The 25,028-nt window shown below is 33.9% G+C and overlaps 1 protein-coding gene and 1 pseudogene across 4 annotated transcripts; one reads left to right on the forward strand and one right to left on the reverse strand.

Moving 5' to 3' along the window:
- Positions 1-1,726: 1,726 nt before the first annotated feature.
- On the reverse strand, positions 1,727-12,613 carry tgfa (transforming growth factor, alpha). Of its 4 annotated transcripts, XM_016254093.1 has the most exons (8): positions 12,184-12,235; positions 10,140-10,233; positions 9,839-9,979; positions 8,283-8,397; positions 5,704-5,853; positions 4,740-4,849; positions 2,681-2,701; positions 1,727-2,531 (listed from the first exon to the last, which is right to left on the reverse strand). In XM_016254093.1, exons 2-8 carry the CDS (start codon positions 10,225-10,227, stop codon positions 2,524-2,526), a joined length of 633 nt encoding a protein of 210 aa, XP_016109579.1. In that variant the 5' UTR covers positions 10,228-10,233; positions 12,184-12,235; the 3' UTR covers positions 1,727-2,523. The 4 variants fall into 4 exon arrangements, with proteins under 4 accessions (XP_016109579.1, XP_016109580.1, XP_016109578.1 ...); XM_016254094.1 differs by lacking the exon at positions 2,681-2,701; XM_016254092.1 differs by lacking the exons at positions 1,727-2,531; positions 2,681-2,701 and having other exon boundaries at positions 4,696-4,849.
- On the forward strand, positions 12,544-25,028 carry LOC107568170 (solute carrier family 2, facilitated glucose transporter member 11-like; annotated as a pseudogene).

Consider the following 25,028-nt stretch of genomic DNA (forward strand, 5'->3'; position numbering starts at 1 on the left):
TATTTGTGATGGAATCTGAGAGCTGTCTGACCCTGCATAAACAGCAACGCAACTGAAATGTTCCCAAGTCCAGAAACGTAGCAAGGAGATCTGTAAAATAATCCATGTGACATCAGTGGTTCAACCGCAATAATACGAAGCTACAAGAATACTTTTTTATAAAAAGCTTTGTATAATTGAGGATGAACCACTGATGTCACATTAATTATTTTATCAATCTCCTTGCTACGTTTCTGGACTTGGGAACATTTCAGTTGCGTTGCTGTCTATGCAGGGTCAGACAGCTCTCAGATTCCATCAAAAAATATCTTAATTTGTGTTCCGAAGATGAACGAAGGTCTTACGGGTTTAAAACGACATGAGGGTGAGTAATTAACAACAGAATTTTCATTTTTCGGTGAACTAACCCTTTAAGTTTGACATCATCATCTTTATAGATGACTGCAATTCCACATATGGAAATTATGCAATGACTGCATGTTACAAAACTGTTCAGTCCGAAATTCCCAATGCTTACTTACCATTTTAACCAAACTCCTCTCATAAAGATCAAAACAAAAACATTACATTTGATAAATCTGAGGTTTAACACTCACCCACATTTTCTTTTCTGTCATTCACTTATTTTTTGTGAATTTTATACTTAGTCCTTATGTTTATAATTAAGTGAAATATCAGAATCAGTCACATAGATTAATAAATAAACATAGATAAATCATCCTGAATCTGTTCTTTCAGGCTGATCAGAATCATTCACAGACGATAACTCAAATGTTGCCCATGCTGACAGTCTAAGTATTTCCTTTGTCACTTGGATGACTTTTGGGATCATTATATCAAATATGTCATGAATCTTCAGAGTGATCAGACTTCAGTAAATGCCTCCGTGATCTTATACCAGAACACGGCCAACTATAAGCCCACCAAATTCTTCTTCTTTTTTTTGTGCTAGATCAGTCATTTGCCAGCTTCTGAGAAGGGTTTAGATTGAATAAAACCTACAATGGCATATTTTATACACAAACCTTCTGACCTCAAGGGTCAATCAACATTTGTTTTATAACATGAGATTGGCAAAAGTTTGGGGACAGATATGACAATGAGAACAAAACGAACATATGGATTAAAATATTTCAGTGTAAAAGTTTCCAAATATATTTCTAAACATAAGTTGATAAGGACAATGTGCATCAAACTGAATAATATCAATAATGATTTGAGCCTCTGTATGCATATGTGTGCCCCAATAAACATAATAATAGTGAATTAAGCAATTAAGATACAGTGAAGTGTTTTATTCCTCAAGTGAGTTATCAGTGCGTGAATAAAGATGCACTATAGCCATCACCAACATCCATCATGAAAAACATAGGTGCAGATTTAAAGTTGACTGTATTCACAATGTGTTTGAAATGTACACTGCACAAGAGCACAGTGAAATATGTGTAATTATGTGATCAGACATGCATCCAATCATTCCATATGTGAACATGCAGATGTTATGTGACGTCATACCATGGCTAAAAATAGTGAACATACTGAGGCTCCCATTATAAACCATTTACCCTACTGATGCTGCCTAATCTTTTATAGCACATTATACGAACAAGCACTTTCTGTGCATGAAGAAAATTGTGTGGGGTTTGTGAATCTTTGCATAACTTCAAGTTACATGTCATATTTGTGAATTTTTTCATCTTACATTTCCAATATTTTTATAAAAAAAAAAAAAAAAGTAATTATGGTAAAAGTGTTATATTTTGTGTAAAAGAAATGATTTGTCCCTCAGAGCCGGCTATAGTGTCTCATGTTTGCTGTTCATCTATGAAAAGTTGTTTACAATTCTCAAATAAACTGGCAAAAGAGTCTGTTATAGTTTTAATATTACATGCTACTTGACTGACTCAAATGTTAAGTAATCTCCCATTCAAAAAATATATCTTAAAGTACTTTTTAGTGAGTTTCACATCTCATTAATGGCATATTATTAGTGTTTTTTTATGATAACAGTATTTTAAAAGACAAAAACTGGGAGAATGTTGTCTTATACATCTATAAGCATAATTATAGCTTTAAGGTAAGCTCTGTTAGTAAGAATGATTTTTCTAAAACCTCTCTCAAAGTTCTCACTTTCAGATCAGTTGTTTTTTTTGGCCATCGACTGTACCTTATTCCAAATGGCCATGTCTCTACATCACTAGATCCTGTAGTTGAGTTCCATGCAGCTTGTTCTGAGTTCCTCTTTCAGTTTCTCAGTTTTTGAGTTCCATCTTTAACTCTTGTCATTGCTGTTGTTCTTCCAAAAATATCCTTTTAGGAATGACTCAGTCAGTCTGAATGTAAAGTTCCATGTTTGAGTTCTCTCACTGTCCACATTGAAATGCTCTCAATATGTACTGCGCTTACCAGCTGTGCCAGTCTGTAGTTTGAGAAACGCAGTCATAGTGAAGTCCAGGAGTAAGATGGAAGATTTTTTGGTCTCATTTTTAAGAGAGCACCTGCGTGAGCTCCAGAAAACGCATGTCAAACCACTGCATGGGAAAAGACAGAAATGAAAAATAAAAGGGATTACGTCATTGCAAGCAATGTAGAAGCCTTTTTTCCACATAATAAGATTCAATGAGGAGGAAAGGCAGAGGGGTTTGATCAAACTACTCCAAAACACTTTACAAATCAATACCTTGTGCGTAAGGAACATTTTCTGATGAGATGAGAAGACAATAAGATGGAAGTGGAAGAGAAAATTGACAAAACATACACATATTTAAGACAAACATGACACAATGTTTCACCTTAGTCTGATGACATGCAAATGTATTGATATGTTACTGTGGAAACATAGGCACAGTTCTACCTAACAATTAGAAATGCCTGACGATGCTGACAATGTCCTGTTGACAAATCTAATTAAAGGTTTGCAATACTCTGTCAACAAGCAGCACTGTTGTGCAGACTGGCAGTGATACTGAGGGCATTTGTATGGACAAAATTCCAACAATTCCGTTTCTAATTGCGTAATTATGTCTGGGGATATTCAGTTCCTCCAGTGATTACACATAATCTGCCCACTAAGACAAGGAACATATGCTCAAAACATAACATGAAATATGCTACCAAGCTAAAGTTTAGACACACTTGACTGAATCGTTTTTCAAAATCGTTCTTTAAAATCTTTTGATCTAAAAGCTTAAAGGGATAGTTCACCCAAAAATGTAAATTACCCCATGATTTACTCACCCTCAAGCCATCCTAGGTGTTATCGACTTTCTTCTTTCAGACGAATGCAATAAGAGTTATATTAAAAAATGTCCTGGCTCTTCTAAACTTTATAATGGCAGTAAATGGTGGTCGAGATTTTGAAGCCTAAAAAAGTACGGCCACCATTCACTGCCATTATTTTAGTTTAGAAGAGCCAGGACATTTTTTAATATAACTCCAATTGCATTTGTCTGAAAGAAGAAAGTCATATACACCTAGGATGGCTTGAGGGTGAGTAAATCATGGGGTAATTTTCATTTTTGGGTGAACTATCTTTTTAAGGATTTTTTTTTCAAATAATTTTGTAGACAAAGTTAATACTTTAGCATAGTGATCAATTCTCACTATTATCTAGTTGCTTATTGGCATGCCTATTATTAACAAATTGGGAGTTTATTGAGGCAAAAGTCATAGTTAATGGTTTGTTGATAACGAGAATTGGACCTTAAAATAAAGATTGACCTAGACAAATATAAATTGTTTCTACATATGATTTTCTTAAGAGAAAATAGTATTTGTTTTATTTACTGCTTAAAAGTTTGAGATCAGTAATTTTTTTTAAAGCAATTAATACTTTTATTGCAGAAGAATGCATTAAAAATTTCAAAAGACAGTAGAGAGTAAAGACATTTAAAATTTGTTACAAAAGATTTCTATATAAAATAAATTTATTTTCTTCAAAGAACCTAACATAAAATGTATAATGGTTTCTACAAAAAAATATCAAGCAGCACAACTATTTTCAACACTGATGATGTAAGAAATGTTTCTTGAGCACCAAAATAGCATATTTAGAATGATTTCTAAAGGATCATGTGACACTGAAGATGGGAAAATTCAGCTTTGCATCACAGAATTAAATTACATTTTAAAATATATGAAAGTAGAAAAGCATTATTTTAAACTATAATAACATTACTGTTTTTACTGTATTTTTGATTAAATAAAGCAGCATGATTAGCATAGGAGACTTCTTTCAAAAATTCCCCCCAAACCTTAGAATGATTGTGTACATATATAATCTTTATTTTCTAAATTTTTTTTGTTATTTTAAAAATAACAGTAAATATTAAGTAGGTGTGTCCAAACTGGCAGTGTTTATCATTTACATCTTTTACATTAACTTTAAAGAAAAAATAATGCAGCAGATTTCAATCTTTGTTTGAACATTTAATGAAATAAAAAGTTTTCAAATAAAAGTTTATTCGCCTTTGTTTCACCATGACCAACTATTACAGTAGTCTCATGTTCATTGACAGTCTTAGGACAGAGTGACAACAGATGGCTAAACTAACAGCTTAACCCCCTTGAGCAAAGACAAATCATAGGCCATTAAAAGTTAAAGGCCTCGCACATATGCTGGTTTCAGTATGCAAACACCCCCTATTGATGATCATAATTAGACACCACATGACACTTAACACATGACATTACAGCTCAGCAAAAAGTTGTGTAAAAATGGAAATATAGCACCAGAATACCTGTTTCTGAGTGACAGCAGGATGTCCCACCAGTCAGAATACTCCTAGGCTTCTCCGACCAACACGAAATGGTGTTACCTCGCCCACAACCACCCCGTCTCCACCAACAACTAGAAAGACAATGTGTGAAGTCTGCAAATGACCTCTTTCTCCTTCCACAAAAATTGTATTGCACAGTTAATTCAACAAAGACAGTTAACAGAATAAACCCAAACAAATAACCTGCTCTGGGGAAATTATGACATATGCTGGAATTCATTATCAGATTAAAAAAATTAAGCACTTGTAATTAGATATTACATTCTAAAATGCTTATAAAAAGATCATACTTTTTATACAGTTCTACATACAAGCACTGTTTGTACTGTAAATGTATGTCACATGATTGCAGAAATTCTAATATGCTGATTTTGTGCTCAATTTTTATTGTTGCCCAATTAATAATAATTGTTTTTATTATTATCAATGTTGAAAATGTTATTGTTGTCGAAACTGATTTTTTTTTTTTTAAGGATTCTTTGATGAATAGAAAGTTCAAAAGAACAGTATTTATTTGGAATAGAATAGAAATTTCATGTTTCTTGGCTGAATAACATTTTTTATAAATTATTTTGTTATTATTATTTAACCCAAACTCTTGAATGGTAGTGTATCACAGTTTCCACAAAATATTAAGCAGCACAACATTGATTTCAACACTGATAATAATAAGAAATGTTTCTTGAGCATTAAGTTAGCATATTAGATTGATTTCTGAAGGATCATGTGACACTGAAGACTGGAGTATTGACATATTTTCTGTCACAGTAATAAATTACATTTTAAAATGTATTAAAATAGAAAATAGTTCTTTATATTGCAATCATATTTCACATGATTACTGTTTTACTGTAATTTTTTATAAAAAAAAAAATAATAATAATAAATACAGATAAATGAGTACATTTAAATTAATAATACTCACTTTAGTAACGTGCAAAGCAGCATGAGTAGAACACTGCCCACCACACACAACACCAGCATGGTGGCCACAGTCTGTTGCCTGTGGTTAGACGCCACCACTGCCAAGAGGTCTGCATGTTCACATCGCATACCCACAAAGCCAGGATGACATCTACACAAACATGCACAAGAGTGACTTTTATTATAATTGAAAAGGGAGCTTTATAAAACTAAAGCCAAAAATGTAAATATGCACTGCAAAACATGAGTATGTTCTATAGATATTCGTAAAAGCATTTCATTCCAAAATGAGGAATCTGCCAGTATCATGTTCATAATATCAATCAAATTGAAATTAACTATAATTAATTTGACTTTTTGTGGTGAACTACTACATACAGATATGGACATAGAAAAAACAATAAATTCCCTGACAACAGGAGGACTCATACCAACTTAGACACAAGCACCAACACAGAGTTGAATAATAGCTATTGTGCCAGATTTATACACGGAAATACAATTTAGCAAGGACAGCTTAACAAAGATGCTGTAAGCATTTATCCAAAAGAATTTATCCAAGTGAGTCAGCAATCAAAATGCATGTCAGACTGTTTAGCTGTTTAATCCCATTATTATTATTATATGAAAATATAGGGCTTGGCGATATAGCTAAAAAATGTATCAATTATATAATGTTTCATATCATTCGGTATCGATAATTATTGACATTTTTATAACCTTTTTTTTTAAACAAAGAGCAATAGAAAAAAAACTTTTAAATTTAATCACTGTATTTTTAAATTAACCAATTTATTGAGACAAACAAAAAATTATTTTTGTTTTAACAGTAAAACACAAAATAAAAATTAAACAAATATCTAATTTCTAATGTTTTATATGCAGATTAAATAGGTCTGAAGGAAACTTTTGGCTTGTCTCCCGAAGCCACAGGGGAGCGCAATGAGCAAAATAATGCAGCGCATTAAATTGCCAACGCAAAGGAAATAACTGTCTATAAAAAGAAAAGCGTGCATTACGTCTAAATGAACTCATATAAATCAAACATAATTTCGTAAATTGCATAAACAATTATGAACAAAACAGCATCATGTATTTATACATTGCTTAATACAAAGAGCTGAATCACCCATCACACAGATTGCCTTTAAAAAACATATGAGATGCAGTGAAATGAAATAAACCTCCACAAATTCGTCAAGCGTTTTCTAAAAGTTTAAACTGTTTTAACTTTGCATGGCTTTCTATACATCTCTTGTGTGAGACATGAGAGCAGCAGGCATATTTGTCTGTCTAAAAAAATGCGCTGAATATACATTCTGTGTGAATGGCTTGGTTTCTGGGTTTTTTTAAGCTACTACAGGTGCATCTCAATCAATTAGAATGTCGTGGAAAAGTTCAATTATTTCAGTAATTCAACTAAAATTGTGAAACTCGTGTATTAAATACATTCAATCAATTCACTAAAAAAAATTTTTTATTGGTCTTATGAAATATTCTAATTTGTTGAGATAGTGAATTGGTGGGTTTTTGTTAAATGTGAGCCAAAATCATCACAATTAAAAGAACCAAAGACTTAAACTACTTCAGTCTGTGTGCATTGAATTTATTTAATACACGAGTTTCACAATTTGAGTTAAATTACTGAAATAAATGAACTTTTCCACGACATTCTAATTTATTGAGATGCACCTGTATATTTCTCTAATATTTTGAATGAATAACGCAGAAACTGCACGTCTGGTGGGCTAGACTTATCAAACATTAAAATACAACAACTTCACTTACAACATCATCACCGCATCTCGCGCTCCACTATTGACACTCCCCGATGCACACCTAACATTTGATTGTACTATTTTTGCATTCAAATGCAACTGTTTATTTTAAATTTGACTAATATTCTTTTTTTATTATTCACAATCTCCTCATCACAGGCAGGCACAGCACTCAATTCAGCATGTGTTTGTGTGTGCGGTTTGCGTCACTCATAGCACGTGCCTATATAGTGCGCTATATCGAACAGTTTTTCTATCGTTATCGAAGAGGGTGTACCGTCGACAAATATCGATACCGTTTTATCGCCCAGGCCTATGAAAATATATGGGGAAAAAAATACAAATTATATTACAAAATAAATAAAAAAATCCCAAACTACAATCATAGTATTAGGATTTCTCCAATATGGCTTTTTTTCTCAGTGATCAAGATGCACAGCATTTGATTTCATAAAAAAATTGCCATAGCAATGCTAGTGGTGACAGCATTAAATAAAACAGTACTTATTCAGTCTCTATGAGCACTCTCAGACAAATTTCAAACCTTCTGACAGCATGTTGTACACCGATCTTGTAAAACAAAACCACCACTATAGCGACTGAAACATATATTGCAACATAAGTCTGCTTGGACATACAGATCAGTTTTGATTGCTTGAAAACAGACTGTTCTTTATTATCAAATTTGAAAAAGCTAATGTGAACATGCAGATTGTTAAAAGACTTGGGAATGTCAGTATGCAGGAAATATACATAGACAAAAAAAATTTCAATTTGAAAAAAAGACAATCTTAGAACTTACACACATGCAGGTGTTTCCTCCAGTATGAGAAAGCGGCATGTGCCATGAAAACAGAAGTGGCTATGGGAGTCAGGGCAGTCATCGAAGTGAGAGTGGACAGCGGCTGCTATAAATTCTATTATTTATGCAAACAAAACAAAATAAAGAGAACCTGGGTTTAATATGGACATAAATGACAATTTCTTGTTTGATAAAATATAAAGATATATGCAAGAATTCCTTAAAAATGTATTTGCAACTGTTATGCCTGATGACCAATAATACTGTTGCTCAGTATCTCAGTTCATCATAAATTTGTGAACATCACACAAGATTACTACATGACCCCCCTTTAAACAAACAGAATTATCTACTTATATTACATTTCCAGCCTTTATTACCATCAAAGCTAGAGCCAAATTAGTGATATTTTGAAGAACTGAAGAAGTGGAAGGTACAAAAAAAGTTCTCAGCCAATCAGAATGAGAGGATTTTGTATATAGATCATAAAAAAAAAATTTTAATCGCCCGTTTCTTAGATTCTATCCTCCCTAAGGCACACTTTTGAGTTAAAGAGAGCACAAAAGCAGACATGGTGTAAGACAAGAAAAAGCTAGAATTAGCCAGGAATACCGGTCAAGATCTGAGGGGATTTCTTGAAATTGACAGATTCCTGTTTCTAATCATTGTGAGCTTTGTCTGCAGAAGGTATTTACATTGGATGAAAAGTACAATACTGTCTGCAGTACAATAAATAAAACAGAAACTTGTAATGGACAATGGCTAAAACCTTCTATCTTTGTGTTAGCAGCTTACTACCACGTGTGATTCCATTATGAAAAAAAAAATCATGTTTTTACTAATTGAGGACAAAATAGAATCTTTTTTAACAAAAAGTCAATGAAAGGAAGTACTTAAAGTTGCACTGAAACAGAAGTAACAACAGATCTAAGTGTAAAGGATTATCGAAAAAGAAAAAAAAATGTAGGACGTGGACTTGGTTCTATCCATCGTTGTTGATAAGATTTTGAGATGTGGCCGTTGCACTGAAAAATGAATGCACGATTGCAGTTGATTGTTGAGGGGCAGTGTTTAAGCAGACAAAATGATTGGAGGTGTCTAGCATACATCACCAGAGAGAGGTCTGTCATTTTCATGGGAAGAACAAGTTCTGACACTTTGATTAAACATTACAAGGACAAAAAAGTAAAAAACTAAAAAAAGGAAACATAGACATGGATGAATCATTCACAATAAGATCTATAACATGCATTTACAAAATAGATTTATAGGGTGAATTTTCATGTAATGTCGACTTCAACATTCAGAAAAAGTAGACAACCTCAAGACGTCAAACTAACTATTACACAAGTTTAAATATTAAATGTTAATTTTATATAAATTAAATATTTGAAATGTTATCATCTTTTTTATTTCTACGAGGCTGCAGTATAATATTTAATATATTCCATATTCATGGAATATATTAATTCTCAAATTCAAAAATATACATGGGATTTCAGGCCTATGAAACCCAAAATGAGCTGAGCATAAAGGAAAAAGCAGACAGAGCATACTTTTGACACGTGAAGTAGTAGTGGTTGTGGTCGTGCTGGTGGTGGTTGTTGTGGTAGTGGTGGTAGTTGTTGTTGTGGTGGTTGCAATGGTTGTTGTTGAGGTAGAATTCTCTTGCACCTGCCCATATGTAAAAAGGGATCCTACAAATCAAACACAGCAAGCAAATATTCAAAAACAATAGCACTACAATGAAACTCTAATATTGTTGAGAACAGCTAAGTAGATTAGGACGAAGTGTTCAAAACTATTCAAATGTCACTGCTACTGCCTCTGTGAAATCTAGTATTGTGAACACCTTACCCAAATGTGAAAATGAGGATCCAACAAAGTCAAAAATTGCCAGACTCATGACCGTTACAGCAATGAGAAAACAGCGGAACAACAGCATCACACACTAGAGAGAAAAAGGCTTAAGTGGCGTCCAGTGCAAATGAGAAATAGCTACTTAAAGACCTCTTGCTTTAGACTCAGAGATCAATTAAAATGCCCTGGAACATCAGTGGGAGTAACTGACTTCTGACCTTCAGACTATTTTAAGAGCTGCTAGGGAATGACTGGGTTAAGATAAATTAAAGTGGATTTGTAATGCGGATCTCTCCGCATACACATGTAAGACACTGCCGGACGAATCGTTGTCATGGCGTGCCTAATTCACTCGTACATTTACAGAAAATGGCAGAACCACCACAAATTCCAAAATGTATCGCTCTGCTCTAAAAGTTAGCTAGAAATAGAGTTTTAAGGCATCATATATGCGTAGAGTTGCATTGCAATGAGCTCAGTGGAAAATAATGCTAATGCCAAACTACTGAAAACCCTTGCAGAGAGCTATCTGTATAGGGGTTAAAGTTGCTGTCTATATAGTGTGTTCATCACAAGGTTCATAAGGTTCCATGATGGTTAGGAAGCAGCTGCATATGTAGGCAGTAGACAGTGATGCAGAACAATCAGGTCTTGAAAAAAATACAATTTAATTTAACATGTGTTTAATTCTATTAAACAATGTTACTATATAAATACACTTCATAAGGCCTCTCAATCGATTTTATGTTAAACGCTAACAATATTGATACATGAGATTTTTTTTAAGATTGATAGCCTGCAAAAAAAACAAAAAACCTATATTCTCTTTTTAAGTAAAGGCCACTCATCCATTGTAAGGACAAAAAAAAACCACTGAGCTATTTCTCAAAATATTTACATGTATGTTCCATAAAAGAAAGTAAGTCACACAGTTTTGGACCAAGATGAGGGTGAGTAAATAATGACAGAATTAGCATTTTTGGGTGACCTAGCCCTTTAAGTTAAGAAAACGTATCCTTGCAAGGATATTCCTATTAAAGATTTTCTTAACTTAGCAGCTGCCATTCCTTAACCATCATTGTACCAAAATCACTTACTGAGATAATGGGACCTTTATCACTGGAAACCTAGCCTATATCCTTGAAAAACAAAAACAGCTGCTTACAGTACAGATACAATTAGTCATTAAAAGTAACTACTTAATGGGGCATTAAGTCAAATCAAATCAAATTTATTTGTAAAATTATCATCATTCACAACACGCATCGTTTCAAACCAGCTATACAGAAAGTTGTTCTGTTATGTCAGTGCTTTACCATAGAGCATCCTGCATGGGGCAGGTTTAAAATTACTCAGTCATGATGTAATGCCTATTAACATGTGCTTAATATTAAAAGCACAGAAAGCAACAATACACATGATGTCCTGCTGATTTTTAAATTGCTTAATTAAACTTGACTGACTTTCTCTCATTGAAACTGTTTGCTGAGTTAAGAACTTGCCTTCATTGTAGAAACAAAGCCATAAAAGATGGACGCTAAAGAATAGCTCTATATTTAAACTAAGCTCTGTTAACCTCCTTAATGGCAGGAGCAAGACTACTGAGCCAAAGAAGCTGCTGGACATAAAAGGACAGCAAACCACTGCTTCTTCAATGCCTTGGATAAACACCAACAGCACATTATTCATGCTATAAAGCTAAAAAGTTGTACAACAAAGCAGAATTATTATATGTTGGGCATTACTGGTGATGAGACTGAAACGGTGGGTGTCAGGAGAGACTCACTTGCCCTAATAGTATTGTTTTTTATATTGACGATTAGAGTACTGTCAAATTATTATGCTAAAACTCTCTCTCTCTCTCTCTCATATTATATTAAAAATATGGCGACATGTTGTTTTCTTGTAAAGGGCAATATTTCAAACGTTTAACTCTAATATTTTTGCTTTCGTGCCTCAATGATTGATGTATATTAATATTTACTTAATAAAAATAATGCCAGTAAATCGAATGAACACAGCATAAAATATTTTTACTCACCGGTGAGAAGGAATATTGTATCCCAAAGAGCACGGTACATCATTATAAGGCGTTTATGTGACTTGTTGGTGAAGTCGTCTCTTATATTAAAACGTTTAACACCTTTGCCAACTTAAAGGAAGGCACGCTCGTATTCTTAGGATTGGCCAATGTTATTGATAGTCCGCAGCAGAGGTTAGAAATCTGACTTCCATAGTAAACTGTGTGCGTCTTTCTTCATAGTTTCATGTGACCTGCTCGACAAAAGACGCCATGCGTCGATTCAGGTATTTTGAACTTGACTTCAAACTTGAGCAACGCCGTCTTACCACTGACGTCATATAAAGCCCTAACTCTATGTTTTTTCTAATTCACTATATCATGATAAAGATAGGAGGTAAAATATTGTTAACTACAAAACCACGTTACTAATAATCACTCATAGCACAGAACCCTCTCCACTCCTTTGACATCCTTCTGGTGTGCGTGCGTGTGCGTACGTGCGCTCGTGTGAGGCTGAGCTAAAGAGAGGCGTGTGTAACATATTTTGTTTAAACCTCTGTAACAATTTTTTTTTTCGATAGAAGTGATGTCATAACTATTTTTCAGTTTTTTTTAAATACGCATATTGATTTTTTTTGACATTGCTTTGATATTCAGAACTAACCTGCAGAGTTAAATTTTAAATTTATTGTTAAACGTGTACTAAAAATGTGTGTGATACAGTTTTTTATTGTTGGTCAGTAACTTCTTTTAGAAGCGGTATAGGTGATGACTAAATGTAATGTAAATGTAAATGTAACATCTCTTGAAGCATTTTCTTTGCTGATGCAAAGTGTTAAATGCTCATTTGTCTCATAGGTCAACCATAGACCAAGCTTTTACCTATTCCTTAAACTCTTTATTCATTTATTTATTTAGGCAATTCAACATTAGAGTGCAAACTTCAAGAGTGCAAAAATATGATAATGTTATGCTGCCCCCTAATGGAATGAATGGATAGGCTTAATATATTACTTAATATATTAAATATATAAAATATATACCATAAATATTTCTTAAGTACACGTGTTGATTGAATGTAAAACAAGCTGAAAATTATTTTTATTTTTAAAAAAATTTATATGTAAATATTCTGTTTTACAGTACCCACAGTTATATGTATATTCCTATAGGTGGAGTTGAACTAGTTAAATATGATCTAATTTTCTTTTAAATGGACTTGGACTTTAAAGTGGACACAGTGCCAACGTATAGTTTGTACGGAGCAGTATAGTTTAATTCAGCAGGTGTTCTCAAGAGAATTCGAAAATCTTTTACAAAATTGTTTTATCTAGTCAAGTGGGTGGTTGGTTAAACTATTCTGAGATATATACTCAAACTGACTACTACCTTCTCTATTCTTGGATTTGATCCTCTGGATTATTTTTCTCAAAGCAATATTATTACCTATAAAGAGGACAAAGCAGAAGAAGGTCAAATGTTTATGTCCTATTGCTGCTGTTATTTTTCATTAGTCTGATTTTTGTTTTTAAATTAAATAAATAGCTGTGAGTTTCACTGTAAAGTCATATAAATGCTACTAATATTTACATTTTAATAAAATATTATTTAAAAAAATACATTTAAAATGAATTTGTTGACCGCATCAAGGGACTTAAAATCCCTTTTATAGGTTCATACATAACATCATATGTTGACACTTAGAAATTAAATGTTTAATAGTTATTTAATAATTTAATCTGAGTTCTTTTGTTGTGAAGTTGATTTGTTTGTTTTGTTGCCTAGAAGTGCATTAAATGCTTGTAAACATTATAGATGATTTGTCTAAACAGGGTCATACATACACTTTAGTATTAATGGTGACCTCTACAGCTATTGGGGGAACTCTACAATATGGATACAATCTAGCCATAATAAATGCACCAACTGTTGTAAGTGTTTCATTGGCTTTGTGTTTGTGAAAGAGTAAAACATTTTTACATTTATGTCATATTAGTAGTCTCTTTGTCTGTTAAGGCCAATTACCAGTTTTCTGTTCTGTGTTCCTTCCTGCAGTTCATTCACTTTGTCAATGAGACATTTCTGGAGTGATGTGGAATACAGTTGGGGTTTTATGAGGTCACACTGATATGGACCTTTATCGTTTCTATTTTCTCACTGGGCGGCTTTATTGGGGCCCTGATAGCAGGGCCAATGTTTGTATGTTTCGGGAGGTACAGTTAATCTTGTTGTTATACAGTATAATGTTAAAGTTCATGTTTCATACACATTGTTTTATTTATCTTTAATTAGACTTATTTAAATATGATTTAAATGTAAAAATTAGTGAACTTTAAATAAGTAATAAATCTTTATTTTATGCCCTGTTATGTTCTCTTTTCCAAGGAAGAAGACTATGTGGCTGAACAATGTCTTTCTCTTATCAAGTTCACTGCTTGCATTGCTGAGCCGAACAGCAAAGTCATTTGAGATGATTATCATCTCCAGATTTTTGGTTGGCATAAATGCAGGTACTGTCTGTGTATATATTTTACCTGTAAACGCAATTTCATTAATGAACCCTTTATATTTTGAGATTGAGATTGTTCGTTTCTTCCTGGTATTATTATAAACCATCTTCTCTGTTTATATTCAGGCATCAGTATGAATGTACAGCCCATGTATTTTGGTGAGAGTGCACCAAAGCACTTACGAGGGGCTGTGTCCCTGTCCTCAGCAGTCTTCACTTCTTTTGGACTGGTGTTGGGACAGGTGGTCAGTCTGAGGTTAAATTACTGAAATAAATGAACTTTTCCACGACATTCTAATTTATTGAGATGCACCTGTATATTTCTCTAATATTTTGAATGAATAACGCAGAAACTGCACGTCTGGTGGGCTAGACTTATCAAACATTAAAATACAACAACTTCACTTACAACATCATCACCGCATCTCGCGCTCCACTATTGACACTCCCCGATGCACACCTAACATTTGATTGTACTATTTTTGCATTCAAATGCAACTGTTTATTTTAAATTTGACTAATATTCTTTTTTTATTATTCACAATCTCCTCATCACAGGCAGGCACAGCACTCAATTCAGCATGTGTTTGTGTGTGCGGTTTGCGTCACTCATAGCACGTGCCTATATAGTGCGCTATATCGAACAGTTTTTCTATCGTTATCGAAGAGGGTGTACCGTCGACAAATATCGATACCGTTTTATCGCCCAGGCCTATGAAAATATATGGGGAAAAAAATACAAATTATATTACAAAATAAATAAAAAAATCCCAAACTACAATCATAGTATTAGGATTTCTCCAATATGGCTTTTTTTCTCAGTGATCAAGATGCACAGCATTTGATTTCATAAAAAAATTGCCATAGCAATGCTAGTGGTGACAGCATTAAATAAAACAGTACTTATTCAGTCTCTATGAGCACTCTCAGACAAATTTCAAACCTTCTGACAGCATGTTGTACACCGATCTTGTAAAACAAAACCACCACTATAGCGACTGAAACATATATTGCAACATAAGTCTGCTTGGACATACAGATCAGTTTTGATTGCTTGAAAACAGACTGTTCTTTATTATCAAATTTGAAAAAGCTAATGTGAACATGCAGATTGTTAAAAGACTTGGGAATGTCAGTATGCAGGAAATATACATAGACAAAAAAAATTTCAATTTGAAAAAAAGACAATCTTAGAACTTACACACATGCAGGTGTTTCCTCCAGTATGAGAAAGCGGCATGTGCCATGAAAACAGAAGTGGCTATGGGAGTCAGGGCAGTCATCGAAGTGAGAGTGGACAGCGGCTGCTATAAATTCTATTATTTATGCAAACAAAACAAAATAAAGAGAACCTGGGTTTAATATGGACATAAATGACAATTTCTTGTTTGATAAAATATAAAGATATATGCAAGAATTCCTTAAAAATGTATTTGCAACTGTTATGCCTGATGACCAATAATACTGTTGCTCAGTATCTCAGTTCATCATAAATTTGTGAACATCACACAAGATTACTACATGACCCCCCTTTAAACAAACAGAATTATCTACTTATATTACATTTCCAGCCTTTATTACCATCAAAGCTAGAGCCAAATTAGTGATATTTTGAAGAACTGAAGAAGTGGAAGGTACAAAAAAAGTTCTCAGCCAATCAGAATGAGAGGATTTTGTATATAGATCATAAAAAAAAAATTTTAATCGCCCGTTTCTTAGATTCTATCCTCCCTAAGGCACACTTTTGAGTTAAAGAGAGCACAAAAGCAGACATGGTGTAAGACAAGAAAAAGCTAGAATTAGCCAGGAATACCGGTCAAGATCTGAGGGGATTTCTTGAAATTGACAGATTCCTGTTTCTAATCATTGTGAGCTTTGTCTGCAGAAGGTATTTACATTGGATGAAAAGTACAATACTGTCTGCAGTACAATAAATAAAACAGAAACTTGTAATGGACAATGGCTAAAACCTTCTATCTTTGTGTTAGCAGCTTACTACCACGTGTGATTCCATTATGAAAAAAAAAATCATGTTTTTACTAATTGAGGACAAAATAGAATCTTTTTTAACAAAAAGTCAATGAAAGGAAGTACTTAAAGTTGCACTGAAACAGAAGTAACAACAGATCTAAGTGTAAAGGATTATCGAAAAAGAAAAAAAAATGTAGGACGTGGACTTGGTTCTATCCATCGTTGTTGATAAGATTTTGAGATGTGGCCGTTGCACTGAAAAATGAATGCACGATTGCAGTTGATTGTTGAGGGGCAGTGTTTAAGCAGACAAAATGATTGGAGGTGTCTAGCATACATCACCAGAGAGAGGTCTGTCATTTTCATGGGAAGAACAAGTTCTGACACTTTGATTAAACATTACAAGGACAAAAAAGTAAAAAACTAAAAAAAGGAAACATAGACATGGATGAATCATTCACAATAAGATCTATAACATGCATTTACAAAATAGATTTATAGGGTGAATTTTCATGTAATGTCGACTTCAACATTCAGAAAAAGTAGACAACCTCAAGACGTCAAACTAACTATTACACAAGTTTAAATATTAAATGTTAATTTTATATAAATTAAATATTTGAAATGTTATCATCTTTTTTATTTCTACGAGGCTGCAGTATAATATTTAATATATTCCATATTCATGGAATATATTAATTCTCAAATTCAAAAATATACATGGGATTTCAGGCCTATGAAACCCAAAATGAGCTGAGCATAAAGGAAAAAGCAGACAGAGCATACTTTTGACACGTGAAGTAGTAGTGGTTGTGGTCGTGCTGGTGGTGGTTGTTGTGGTAGTGGTGGTAGTTGTTGTTGTGGTGGTTGCAATGGTTGTTGTTGAGGTAGAATTCTCTTGCACCTGCCCATATGTAAAAAGGGATCCTACAAATCAAACACAGCAAGCAAATATTCAAAAACAATAGCACTACAATGAAACTCTAATATTGTTGAGAACAGCTAAGTAGATTAGGACGAAGTGTTCAAAACTATTCAAATGTCACTGCTACTGCCTCTGTGAAATCTAGTATTGTGAACACCTTACCCAAATGTGAAAATGAGGATCCAACAAAGTCAAAAATTGCCAGACTCATGACCGTTACAGCAATGAGAAAACAGCGGAACAACAGCATCACACACTAGAGAGAAAAAGGCTTAAGTGGCGTCCAGTGCAAATGAGAAATAGCTACTTAAAGACCTCTTGCTTTAGACTCAGAGATCAATTAAAATGCCCTGGAACATCAGTGGGAGTAACTGACTTCTGACCTTCAGACTATTTTAAGAGCTGCTAGGGAATGACTGGGTTAAGATAAATTAAAGTGGATTTGTAATGCGGATCTCTCCGCATACACATGTAAGACACTGCCGGACGAATCGTTGTCATGGCGTGCCTAATTCACTCGTACATTTACAGAAAATGGCAGAACCACCACAAATTCCAAAATGTATCGCTCTGCTCTAAAAGTTAGCTAGAAATAGAGTTTTAAGGCATCATATATGCGTAGAGTTGCATTGCAATGAGCTCAGTGGAAAATAATGCTAATGCCAAACTACTGAAAACCCTTGCAGAGAGCTATCTGTATAGGGGTTAAAGTTGCTGTCTATATAGTGTGTTCATCACAAGGTTCATAAGGTTCCATGATGGTTAGGAAGCAGCTGCATATGTAGGCAGTAGACAGTGATGCAGAACAATCAGGTCTTGAAAAAAATACAATTTAATTTAACATGTGTTTAATTCTATTAAACAATGTTACTATATAAATACACTTCATAAGGCCTCTCAATCGATTTTATGTTAAACGCTAACAATATTGATACATGAGATTTTTTTTAAGATTGATAGCCTGCAAAAAAAACAAAAAACCTATATTCTCTTTTTAAGTAAAGGCCACTCATCCATTGTAAGGACAAAAAAAAACCACTGAGCTATTTCTCAAAATATTTACATGTATGTTCCATAAAAGAAAGTAAGTCACACAGTTTTGGACCAAGATGAGGGTGAGTAAATAATGACAGAATTAGCATTTTTGGGTGACCTAGCCCTTTAAGTTAAGAAAACGTATCCTTGCAAGGATATTCCTATTAAAGATTTTCTTAACTTAGCAGCTGCCATTCCTTAACCATCATTGTACCAAAATCACTTACTGAGATAATGGGACCTTTATCACTGGAAACCTAGCCTATATCCTTGAAAAACAAAAACAGCTGCTTACAGTACAGATACAATTAGTCATTAAAAGTAACTACTTAATGGGGCATTAAGTCAAATCAAATCAAATTTATTTGTAAAATTATCATCATTCACAACACGCATCGTTTCAAACCAGCTATACAGAAAGTTGTTCTGTTATGTCAGTGCTTTACCATAGAGCATCCTGCATGGGGCAGGTTTAAAATTACTCAGTCATGATGTAATGCCTATTAACATGTGCTTAATATTAAAAGCACAGAAAGCAACAATACACATGATGTCCTGCTGATTTTTAAATTGCTTAATTAAACTTGACTGACTTTCTCTCATTGAAACTGTTTGCTGAGTTAAGAACTTGCCTTCATTGTAGAAACAAAGCCATAAAAGATGGACGCTAAAGAATAGCTCTATATTTAAACTAAGCTCTGTTAACCTCCTTAATGGCAGGAGCAAGACTACTGAGCCAAAGAAGCTGCTGGACATAAAAGGACAGCAAACCACTGCTTCTTCAATGCCTTGGATAAACACCAACAGCACATTATTCATGCTATAAAGCTAAAAAGTTGTACAACAAAGCAGAATTATTATATGTTGGGCATTACTGGTGATGAGACTGAAACGGTGGGTGTCAGGAGAGACTCACTTGCCCTAATAGTATTGTTTTTTATATTGACGATTAGAGTACTGTCAAATTATTATGCTAAAACTCTCTCTCTCTCTCTCTCATATTATATTAAAAATATGGCGACATGTTGTTTTCTTGTAAAGGGCAATATTTCAAACGTTTAACTCTAATATTTTTGCTTTCGTGCCTCAATGATTGATGTATATTAATATTTACTTAATAAAAATAATGCCAGTAAATCGAATGAACACAGCATAAAATATTTTTACTCACCGGTGAGAAGGAATATTGTATCCCAAAGAGCACGGTACATCATTATAAGGCGTTTATGTGACTTGTTGGTGAAGTCGTCTCTTATATTAAAACGTTTAACACCTTTGCCAACTTAAAGGAAGGCACGCTCGTATTCTTAGGATTGGCCAATGTTATTGATAGTCCGCAGCAGAGGTTAGAAATCTGACTTCCATAGTAAACTGTGTGCGTCTTTCTTCATAGTTTCATGTGACCTGCTCGACAAAAGACGCCATGCGTCGATTCAGGTATTTTGAACTTGACTTCAAACTTGAGCAACGCCGTCTTACCACTGACGTCATATAAAGCCCTAACTCTATGTTTTTTCTAATTCACTATATCATGATAAAGATAGGAGGTAAAATATTGTTAACTACAAAACCACGTTACTAATAATCACTCATAGCACAGAACCCTCTCCACTCCTTTGACATCCTTCTGGTGTGCGTGCGTGTGCGTACGTGCGCTCGTGTGAGGCTGAGCTAAAGAGAGGCGTGTGTAACATATTTTGTTTAAACCTCTGTAACAATTTTTTTTTTCGATAGAAGTGATGTCATAACTATTTTTCAGTTTTTTTTAAATACGCATATTGATTTTTTTTGACATTGCTTTGATATTCAGAACTAACCTGCAGAGTTAAATTTTAAATTTATTGTTAAACGTGTACTAAAAATGTGTGTGATACAGTTTTTTATTGTTGGTCAGTAACTTCTTTTAGAAGCGGTATAGGTGATGACTAAATGTAATGTAAATGTAAATGTAACATCTCTTGAAGCATTTTCTTTGCTGATGCAAAGTGTTAAATGCTCATTTGTCTCATAGGTCAACCATAGACCAAGCTTTTACCTATTCCTTAAACTCTTTATTCATTTATTTATTTAGGCAATTCAACATTAGAGTGCAAACTTCAAGAGTGCAAAAATATGATAATGTTATGCTGCCCCCTAATGGAATGAATGGATAGGCTTAATATATTACTTAATATATTAAATATATAAAATATATACCATAAATATTTCTTAAGTACACGTGTTGATTGAATGTAAAACAAGCTGAAAATTATTTTTATTTTTAAAAAAATTTATATGTAAATATTCTGTTTTACAGTACCCACAGTTATATGTATATTCCTATAGGTGGAGTTGAACTAGTTAAATATGATCTAATTTTCTTTTAAATGGACTTGGACTTTAAAGTGGACACAGTGCCAACGTATAGTTTGTACGGAGCAGTATAGTTTAATTCAGCAGGTGTTCTCAAGAGAATTCGAAAATCTTTTACAAAATTGTTTTATCTAGTCAAGTGGGTGGTTGGTTAAACTATTCTGAGATATATACTCAAACTGACTACTACCTTCTCTATTCTTGGATTTGATCCTCTGGATTATTTTTCTCAAAGCAATATTATTACCTATAAAGAGGACAAAGCAGAAGAAGGTCAAATGTTTATGTCCTATTGCTGCTGTTATTTTTCATTAGTCTGATTTTTGTTTTTAAATTAAATAAATAGCTGTGAGTTTCACTGTAAAGTCATATAAATGCTACTAATATTTACATTTTAATAAAATATTATTTAAAAAAATACATTTAAAATGAATTTGTTGACCGCATCAAGGGACTTAAAATCCCTTTTATAGGTTCATACATAACATCATATGTTGACACTTAGAAATTAAATGTTTAATAGTTATTTAATTATTTAATCTGAGTTCTTTTGTTGTGAAGTTGATTTGTTTGTTTTGTTGCCTAGAAGTGCATTAAATGCTTGTAAACATTATAGATGATTTGTCTAAACAGGGTCATACATACACTTTAGTATTAATGGTGACCTCTACAGCTATTGGGGGAACTCTACAATATGGATACAATCTAGCCATAATAAATGCACCAACTGTTGTAAGTGTTTCATTGGCTTTGTGTTTGTGAAAGAGTAAAACATTTTTACATTTATGTCATATTAGTAGTCTCTTTGTCTGTTAAGGCCAATTACCAGTTTTCTGTTCTGTGTTCCTTCCTGCAGTTCATTCACTTTGTCAATGAGACATTTCTGGAGTGATGTGGAATACAGTTGGGGTTTTATGAGGTCACACTGATATGGACCTTTATCGTTTCTATTTTCTCACTGGGCGGCTTTATTGGGGCCCTGATAGCAGGGCCAATGTTTGTATGTTTCGGGAGGTACAGTTAATCTTGTTGTTATACAGTATAATGTTAAAGTTCATGTTTCATACACATTGTTTTATTTATCTTTAATTAGACTTATTTAAATATGATTTAAATGTAAAAATTAGTGAACTTTAAATAAGTAATAAATCTTTATTTTATGCCCTGTTATGTTCTCTTTTCCAAGGAAGAAGACTATGTGGCTGAACAATGTCTTTCTCTTATCAAGTTCACTGCTTGCATTGCTGAGCCGAACAGCAAAGTCATTTGAGATGATTATCATCTCCAGATTTTTGGTTGGCATAAATGCAGGTACTGTCTGTGTATATATTTTACCTGTAAACGCAATTTCATTAATGAACCCTTTATATTTTGAGATTGAGATTGTTCGTTTCTTCCTGGTATTATTATAAACCATCTTCTCTGTTTATATTCAGGCATCAGTATGAATGTACAGCCCATGTATTTTGGTGAGAGTGCACCAAAGCACTTACGAGGGGCTGTGTCCCTGTCCTCAGCAGTCTTCACTTCTTTTGGACTGGTGTTGGGACAGGTGGTCAGTCTGAGTTCACGAGAACGATTATAATTTCCCCATGTGATGTGAAGTCAATTTTTTATTTAATGAGTACTTTATAAGGTGCATTTAAAATTGGATATTTTGTACAGAATTTCATAACATGCCAATGTTATCTTTTTTTTGCCCAAATTAAATATACAAGCATGACTGAAATGGCTGATTTTTAAATGTATTTTTTCAGAGATTTGTTAGGTAGTGAGCCGTTTTGGCAGTACTTATTTGCTAGTAATGCTATCCCAGGCCTCATCTGACTCCTAACCTTGCCCTGGTTTTCCAGAAAGTCCCCGCTACCTCCTCATTGACTGTGGAGACAAAGAGGCCTGCCTAATGGGTATTAGAACCTGAATTTTTCAGCATTGGTTGCAGTTATACTATACTGTATATTGCCATATGCTTTGCAATACAGAGTACGATAGCCTCACTGAACCTTACACTCTTAAAAAGTTAAGGTTCTTTTTTGGCATCTATGGTTCCATGAAGAACCTTTTAACATCCATGGAACCTTTCAAATGCACACAATTTTCTTTATAGTGGAAAAAGCTTCTTTAGATTATTAAAAAGTAAGGGGGGAAATTATTCTTTTAAGAGCTACTCACTGAAAGGTTCTTTGAGGAACCTTTATTTTTAATAGAGTACAGATAAAACAACATTATATGTACTTTAATAACCTCCACTTTTAATGGGATAATTCAAGTTCTTTCCCTGAATGTCAAAGCTGCTTTTGGACATATAATGAAAGTAAACCATTCACTTCTTTTGCATTGGAAAAAAATGATTCAATATGTTAGATAACTCATATTGTGTTTCACAAAAGAAAGTAAATCATACATGTTTGGAATGACATGAAGGCGAGTAAATAATGACAAAATGTACATTTTTCTCTTTAATTATCTCATTGTCATCTCTGATATTTTGGAAATGTGCATGTAATTCTCACACATGATTATACACATTAATCATGTTTGTTCCACAGCACTGCAGCGTCTGCGAGGCTGTGAGGTGCAGAGAGAAGAGCTGGATGAGATTCTGCAGGAACAGAATGAAACTAAGGGAGAGCGTGCCAAACAGCCGTGGGAGCTCTTCACTGACCGCAGCGTTCGCTGGCAGCTCATCACTGTGGCGATCCTGAGCAGTGCCATGCAACTGTGCGGTAATGACTCAGTGAGACCCTGCCTCTGTCCATAATGTACAGAATTTTTATCTTTAAAAATGGTGCATATTAATATTATATATTCACTTCTAATATTGTGATAAAAGAAACATTTATTTAGTAAATTCCCTTCAGTTATTCAACATTTGTTGGTTAATTGTTAGCTGTTAAAAACCACATTTGAAAACCCTATTTGAATCTTTTTCTGTAAATTAAATGAGGAAACTAAAACAGCAAATTACTTACTGACTTGCCTTGCATAATGCTTTGATAAATCTCTCCTGTACTTAACACTTTTATTTTTACATAACTCAAAATGCTTCAGAAGGATTTCAAGTGTTAGTGCTTGTGTGTGTGTGTGTGTGTGTGTGTGTGTGTGTTTTGCACACTCAGAAATCAAAAAGATTAAGGACCTTTTTCTTTCAATCCTCAGATTTACTTCTACGCATCATATGTATTCCAAGAAGCGGGTATATCTGCAGAACAGATCCAATATGTGACCATTGGCACTGGGATGTGTGAATTCACCGCTTGCATTCTGTGTGTGTGAGTCTTCCATTAATCTGTTATCGATTATGTAACTGTCCCAGAACAATCCAGGCAATCCTTTGACCCACTTGCATAGTGTGAGTGAATTAATGCACCCTGAATGCTAGGCTGATTTAGGCTAAATACAGAATAATTTCTGTTTAGAATGACATGGTTACACATGAATTTTAAATCTGTGTGTGTTCAGAACCAGTTGATAGAAAGGTTGGGTAGGAGGCTGATGTTGATGGGTGGCTTTGTTCTCATGGCAGGATGGGCTGTAGTCTTCACTGTGGCTCTTTCACTTGAGGTGTGTATTATTCAGTGTCGTATTACCCCTTTTTCCCTTTACCAACACACACATAGGCACGTGGAAGGTTATGTACAAGCTAATGTCTAACCTCAAAGTGGACACATAATGTCCAACTTTAACTTCATTGTCATCTAGAGTGTTCAGCTGAATGGACATCATCTTTGGTTAACTATGACTTTTACTTATGGTTTTACCTTTCACCCAATAGAATATGGTTACCTGGATGCCTTACCTGAGCATGACCTGCATCTTCACCTACATTCTCAGCTTTGGCATGGGGCCAGGTAAATTACAACACCCTAATGTTATTTCATACTGCGGTTTGACATTTATCAACACTGTGTTCCTTTTCTTCATACGGTAGCTGGAGTGACTGGAATCCTCCCAACAGAGATTTTTAACCAGACAACCCATCCTGCCGCCTACATGGCCGCTGGCTCTCTAATGTGGCTGAACCTCTTAATTATTGGGATGATCTTCCCTTTCCTTGTGGTGAGAACTTGA

This window comes from Sinocyclocheilus grahami, unplaced genomic scaffold, assembly GCF_001515645.1.
Source record: "Sinocyclocheilus grahami isolate Dianchi unplaced genomic scaffold, SAMN03320097.WGS_v1.1 scaffold1224.1, whole genome shotgun sequence".
Taxonomy (NCBI): domain Eukaryota; kingdom Metazoa; phylum Chordata; class Actinopteri; order Cypriniformes; family Cyprinidae; genus Sinocyclocheilus; species Sinocyclocheilus grahami.